General features: G+C 44.5%; 1 protein-coding gene across 3 annotated transcripts in view; it reads right to left on the reverse strand.

Moving 5' to 3' along the window:
- Window positions 1–2,773: 2,773 nt before the first annotated feature.
- Window positions 2,774–6,438, reverse strand: part of LOC106816412 (probable RNA helicase SDE3) — an 11,979-nt gene continuing 8,314 nt past the window's right edge. For all 3 annotated transcript variants that reach the window (XM_014821021.1, XM_014821020.1, XM_014821019.1), the window contains one exon: window positions 2,774–3,387. In XM_014821021.1, coding sequence (XP_014676507.1) covers window positions 2,977–3,387 — 411 coding nt within the window. In that variant the 3' untranslated portion in view covers window positions 2,774–2,976. The remainder of the gene's footprint in view (window positions 3,388–6,438) is intronic.

The following is a 6,438-nucleotide window of genomic DNA, read 5'->3' on the forward strand; positions in this document are numbered from 1 at the left end:
GGGGGCGGATCAAAAGGTTAAGCATAATATGATAAGGAGATATAATAACCTAATAAGTTAACGATAAAAGATATAGTTGAAAGATAAATAGATAAGTCCATAAGAGAGTCAAGCGGTGCGCAACAATCGCCCCCCAAAATGGCAGCGACCCAAGAAAGCAAGGAGACTGCTTTTGCGACAGCGAAAAGAAACAACAGATCAGGATCTCTACACAGATCCTTTCAAAATGGTAGTAAATATTGTGAAGTTCGTAATAAGGGTATCGTATACCGCGCACAACACTAACGGCTAACAGTAACAATAGCTGCCACGTTACGCAGTAAGGAGCGGATTGTACGATAACGCGCGGCTTTGCTTTTGCCTAAATAAATGTCTACTCATAGCTGCGATATAGTCATCATCATAATATGACTAAGGGTAGATTATACGGTTCAACGGATAAGGAACATGGGTCCCCAACAAGAACCAATGTCCTTTACATCAATATAATATATATTATATCATAAAAAGGTTAGGCGTGTAGCGGTTAGAAATTAGGGTTGAGCAACATTGTCATGTTTTATTGGGACCGCCATGTTCGGCTGACAAAATCAGCTTAGGCACCTTAAGGTATCACGAAGGTGATGCACAGCAATTCTGTGAATCATCACTTGATGCACAGATTTCTGTGAATCATTCAACTTGACGCACAGCACGCCGATATCAGCGGAATGATCAAAAATCCTAACCCTAAGCCATAAAGTATAACCTTAGGTATCACGAATGGTTTAGGTTAGGGGTAGAGTCTAGGGTTACGGTAGGATTTGCATCATTCCTTGATATACGCAAAGTTTCTGTGCATCAGTTTGGATGAAACATACACAGAAACATGCTGCATACACTTCGTGATACTAAGGGGCCTAAAGTGGATTGCGCCCCATGTTTCTCTATCCTTGGCCGATTAATACGCTGTAATCTAAACCCTATGCTATTAATATGTATAAATTAATTGTATATCTGTAATCATCTTATCATCACAATTTTTCAGGTCGGTTGTGGGGGGAAAAAAGGGGGGGAAGGGGGTTTTTTAAAAAGGGGGGGGGCAGCTTTTTTTTGGTTTTTGCGGTCGGCGTTTGGGCAGCTAGAGAACTTGAGGATGTTGATTTGTTCAGCCCGCAACCGTAGTGCTACTGCTAGTGGCTCTACCTATCCAACAGACCAGAAAGTATGTAGGTATACCTAATATTAGTACGCAGAAGAGTACCTCGGCTTTAAATCAATAGACAGTAGTAGTCCTGCGGGCACTCGCGGCTAGGGCCTGCATACTACCTCCCACAGGCACTTAAGCGTTTCAACTGTAACACCACGCCGCCATTGCCGCGCCACACTGACAGCATAAATATATAGCAGCGTGAGAAAAGCTGCGGAACTGCGCACGGATGTAAACGAACTTTCGGCCGCACTTTAACTTGGGCCGAAATTCGTTACATCCGTGCGCAGTGGCTAAGCGAACGCGAGAATCTTCGTCAGTCTTTGTGGATTTCGCGGTGACACAGGCTCCGCTTACGAAACAGAGACATTATGATTTTATTAACAAGTGACACTGTTCTTGGAAGGAGAACCAAAAGGATGGAGCTGTTGGAATGTGTATTTGTGTTAAAATCAGTGAGAAATGCATGCGAGCGTCAGACGCGAATTTTTGGGATCGTTGTTTCTCACCTGCCTATATATGTATGGGTCAGTGTCGCGCGCAATTGGCGGCGGCGTCGTGTTTACAGTTGAAACGCGTTCAAGTGCCCTGTGGGAGCGTAGTATGCAGGCCTCAGTGCCTGTGCTACCTCCCAACTCCCATTGGTGATACAAATTAGTTAATTTTGGAATTAATTTCTAAGTAGTGTTATGGTTAGGCGTTAGAATTAGGAATTAGGCGTGTAGTGGTCAAGAAATGCAACCATAAAAGGAATTATTAAAACGGAGTTTCAGGCCTGATTTGTTATCAACCAATGGGATTTGGATGTATGCAGCCCTAGCACCAATAATTGTAGCCTAAAATTTTATATTCTGATGTTATTTTAGGCCCCAATAGGCCTCCTAGACAAAACTCTGTGGAATTCTGTCGTGCCAAATTGCCACGACACCTTTCACTATTTACGGCCGTGCTTACATAGAAATATCAAGAAATCACCTAAGCCGTCGCTTTATTAACATGCTACCTACCATACAAACACACTTGTCACTGCCAGTGATTTCTCTCTTTAATCACGTTATTTTATTAAACAATGACATAAAAATCACGGCAAACTTCGCTACACTTGCACACTTACACACAAAATAATGGTGATCAAAATCGTGGGGGGGGGGGACATTTGATATGATGTACACCCTCTGAAAATTCGTGGGGGGGCATGTCCCCCTGTCCCCCTGGATTTGCGCCCCTGCTGTGGTGGCAGCTGACACGGCAAGCAGCGTCTGCGCTACATGTGTATGAAGGAGCAGAGGTGGGTGTCCCACAACTGTGGATGTGATAGTGCAGGGAACACACATATGTATGCACATCACATCATGTGCATGTAGACACTACAGTATCACGCGTGCAGCGTGCCATGGAGTTATGCTATATGTATAAATGATATGTATATGCTATCTGTGATATGTACACACACATGCGCGCACACACACACACACACATGCACATATACGTGACTAACCCTACGCTGCACATTTTTCTTTACTTTGCATCTATTATTAAAATAATTTCTGCTCACTTATAACACTTGTCAGGCGGCAATTTTGTATAAACAAGTTTGTTTATTTACTAAAATTGAAATAAATTGTTGAATGCGACGAAATATAATAAAATAAGATTTATTAACGAGCTTTCATTAACTAGTATACACAATCACAGCACACTCGTCCAATCACCGATTGGCCGCCAAAGGTATGTACACAGCGCACCAGAACTCGCAGCAAAACACAGGTGGCACCACTGTCGACTTGCTAGCACTCGTCTTCGCTCTCCACTATGACGTCATCGTCGTCGTCGCTGTCGAAGCCACCAGGTGGCGCTGCGTGATTGCGATGCGAGTAAAACGTGTGGAATATCTCGCCGGTTTCGTCGACGACATCTGCCTGCTCGTCCGTGATGGCGCCACCGTCGGGAATGCTCTCGTATTCCTGCGTTCTTCCTGCGGTTAGCTTCTTCCATGCAGTGCTAGGTGCGAGGGTAGGCTTCTCCCTCCTTCGAGAAGAGGTCTCCACATCGGTCTGTTCCCCGCTCGTGTTTGTCGCCCCCACTAGATGCTCCTTCTCGTTTGTAACGTCTCCTTCTTTGGTATGATCCTGACATATCTCGTTGGTCCGTTTCTCCCCGTGTCTGCTCTCGATGTCTTCCTTTAGTTCCTCCTCTACCTTCTCCTGAGGAATAAGATGCGGTGTTACTAGGCGTTACTAGGCATCGTCGTTACTAAGGAATAAGATGCGGTGTTACTAGGCGTTACTAGCCATTGCCAGGAAATATTTGAAGTATATATTGTTCAGGTTTATCATGTGAATGAATGAAATGAAATTGTGATACAAGTTTGGTTCTCTCATTTGCTTCCCTGCTTCAACATTGTCTCTTCTTTCAGAACAGTCCGTAGAGTATAAGCTCTGTGCAGACTGTCTACATTTATGCACTATGTTTTAGGTGTTTACGTTTTCCCCCCACCCCCAAGCCACGCCCACCTACCCCGATTTTTATTGCAATATGACTGCACTGTCAAGGATTTCGTTGACGGTGCCGTTTTTATGCACTTTGATAGATATAGTGTGTTGATGAAATGTGGGGATGTTTAACAGGAACGATCTCTTCAAATGCCAAATCAGGAATTCTAGGTAAGATGGCGTAGGTTTACTCGTAGACTAGCTTTTGCGCGTTGTAATTTTAATGATAGCTCGAGTCCGTTCCCACCGAGTCTTAACGGATGCCAAATATGAGGCGTGGTCAGTGTTCCACCCGAGCGTCAGGGTGGAGAGATCAGTCGCTGCCTGCCGCGCGCACGCACTATGTTAGTGCTGGAGATTTCCGAGTTGTTTTTGCCAGAATTCTTGTTAGGAAATTTTCGATATATGCAGCGATTGTGATGGCGACGGTGAGCAAGCAGGCACAACTCTTCTTAATATCTTGCTTTCTCGAGTTCTGCGAGGTGTCGACTTGAATAAGTACTAGTTAACGCGCTCCTCCCCCCGATCATACCGGTGTATATATCAGCACACTCACTGCATCTCACACACAAGCCACGCACGCACATGCGAGCACGCACGCACATGCAAGCACGCACGCACATGCAAGCCACGCACGCACATGCGAGCACGCACACACACACAAGCCACGCACGCACATGCACGCACGCACGCACATGCAAGCATGCACGCACGCACATGCAAGCACGCACGCACACGCAAGCCACGCACGCACATGCACGCACGCACACGTATGCACGCATGCACACACGCACACGTATGCACGCATGCACACACATATGCATGCACGCACACGCACGCACGCACGCACACGTATGCACCCACACATATGCGCGCATGCACAGGTACTGCGAGAGAAGCAGTTTCTGAGACCTGCAATAGTAAAACAGGACTACCCTTTACTTGGTTTTAGTATTACTCGTGGAACGGAATAATTAAGGGCGTGATGACGGACGTGTCACGAGACCCCACGGGACCTACGTCGTTGTGTGTGTCTACTGGTCTAATGCCCCTGTTTTCCCTCTCTCGTCCTTTTCCCTAAGTAATTTTGCCGTTTACTCTTGTAGTATTCTCTTTCATTTGGCACTTTCATCCACCATTACGTTGGTGTCATTTTTATGGGTATATGGGGGAGGGGGAGTGAGTAATATTAGGCATTGGCACGTAGTAATGACACTCTCCTTATCCACTTTTAAAGTGTTAATAAAATGAAAAAAAATCGTGCCGGTACACTTTGCTACAAGCTGTTGGCGTTAGACAATATTAGCTTTTATCTAGTTGACTAACTTTAAGATTTTAATTCCCTAGTGTGTAAATATTTCACTCTTGCCAATCCGCAAGTTTCAAATGTAAATAAATAATTAGGCATCGATTACCAATTAGCGTCATGCCACTAGAAAACTTTTTTCCACACGTTACATAAGTCGTTTGTCGTTAGTTTTACTTTCCACCCCCTGTCGCACTGGTAAGCGTTGTCACACGCTGGTCCCCACCCCCTCCCTTCCCCAGGCAAACCCTGAGAAATGTCAGCAGCAATCGATGACGTCACCACGCCCTTGCTGCGTTTTGTCAGATTGGGGGAAGGGTGCTCGCAATGCCTCCGCCATTTTCCCACCACCATCACCGCCCCTCCTGTCTTTTATCACATGTGGAATATAGCGTATAGTTGATTGATACTTCTACTGCACACGTTAGAAAGCGGAGTCCCAACCGGGGCGAGTTTGGAGGCGTCTGCCGGAGGCGAGTCAAAAGTGTTGACGACTGGTGGGCCGACTGAACTGTTTAAATTACAAGTGTCAGATTTTCGGAAAGTTGCACGTTGCTATTGTATATATATGCTAGGCGTTTTGCCTTTTTTCGTGGTTTAAAACATTTTATTGATGTTGAATTTTTGACCTTGCATTGACACGAAAATGTGTCGCTATCATGTGAAATAAATCTGTTTATACAGTTGTATTAATAAATTTTTTCTTTGTTACACGCTCCTGTGCTCGCGTTTAAATCTGTGTCTTTGCACTACTGCATTCGAACGATCTCAAATCAAAAACTATTAACAAGTAAAGTCGACTGAGACGTGTTCTATTGATTCTATTTAATGCTTAAAGATCAATGAAGTAATTGCTCGCTCACGTGTGCAGGGAAAAAAAATCAACCATGTTGATTGTAGAGGTAGCAGCATCACGGCAGCCAGCAGTTTACGTGTGCGGGTTGCCATGGCGATGCTCACCTGATGGGCTACTGATCACCGACCTGCAATGCAACATATACAACATTCCAAAAAATAATCAAAAATAAAATAATGACATATACTGATATAGGACAATAATTGTCATACACTGCACGCAAATGTCACAGGTGGCTCGTGTGAAAGCGATTTGCACTCAGGTCTAGTTTTGCTGGAGGGGCATTAGCTAACTACTAAAGAAAAATAGTAATGCTGCCACTCCACAGTGTTGACTGCAGAGAACCAGTGTTGCCATTTCAATGGTCCGAGTTTTAAAAACAGTCATATGAACTATAGAAATAGATAAGAACTTCTTCATGCATTAACTTTTATCACCCAACCACAACCAATGTGCACAGACTCGCTGATATATGCAATAGATTTAAATACATGAAAACACGTGGGTTAGACTAGTAATATTTACATCACAGGGGCCGGATTCAATTTTGTGCGTATGCACACACATTTCTTCTTGAATCTGACCCCAGACACTC

The sequence above is a fragment of the Priapulus caudatus genome, unplaced genomic scaffold (genome assembly GCF_000485595.1).
Source record: "Priapulus caudatus unplaced genomic scaffold, Priapulus_caudatus-5.0.1 Scaffold1371, whole genome shotgun sequence".
In the NCBI taxonomy this organism is placed as follows: Eukaryota; Metazoa; Priapulida; class Priapulimorpha; order Priapulimorphida; family Priapulidae; genus Priapulus; species Priapulus caudatus.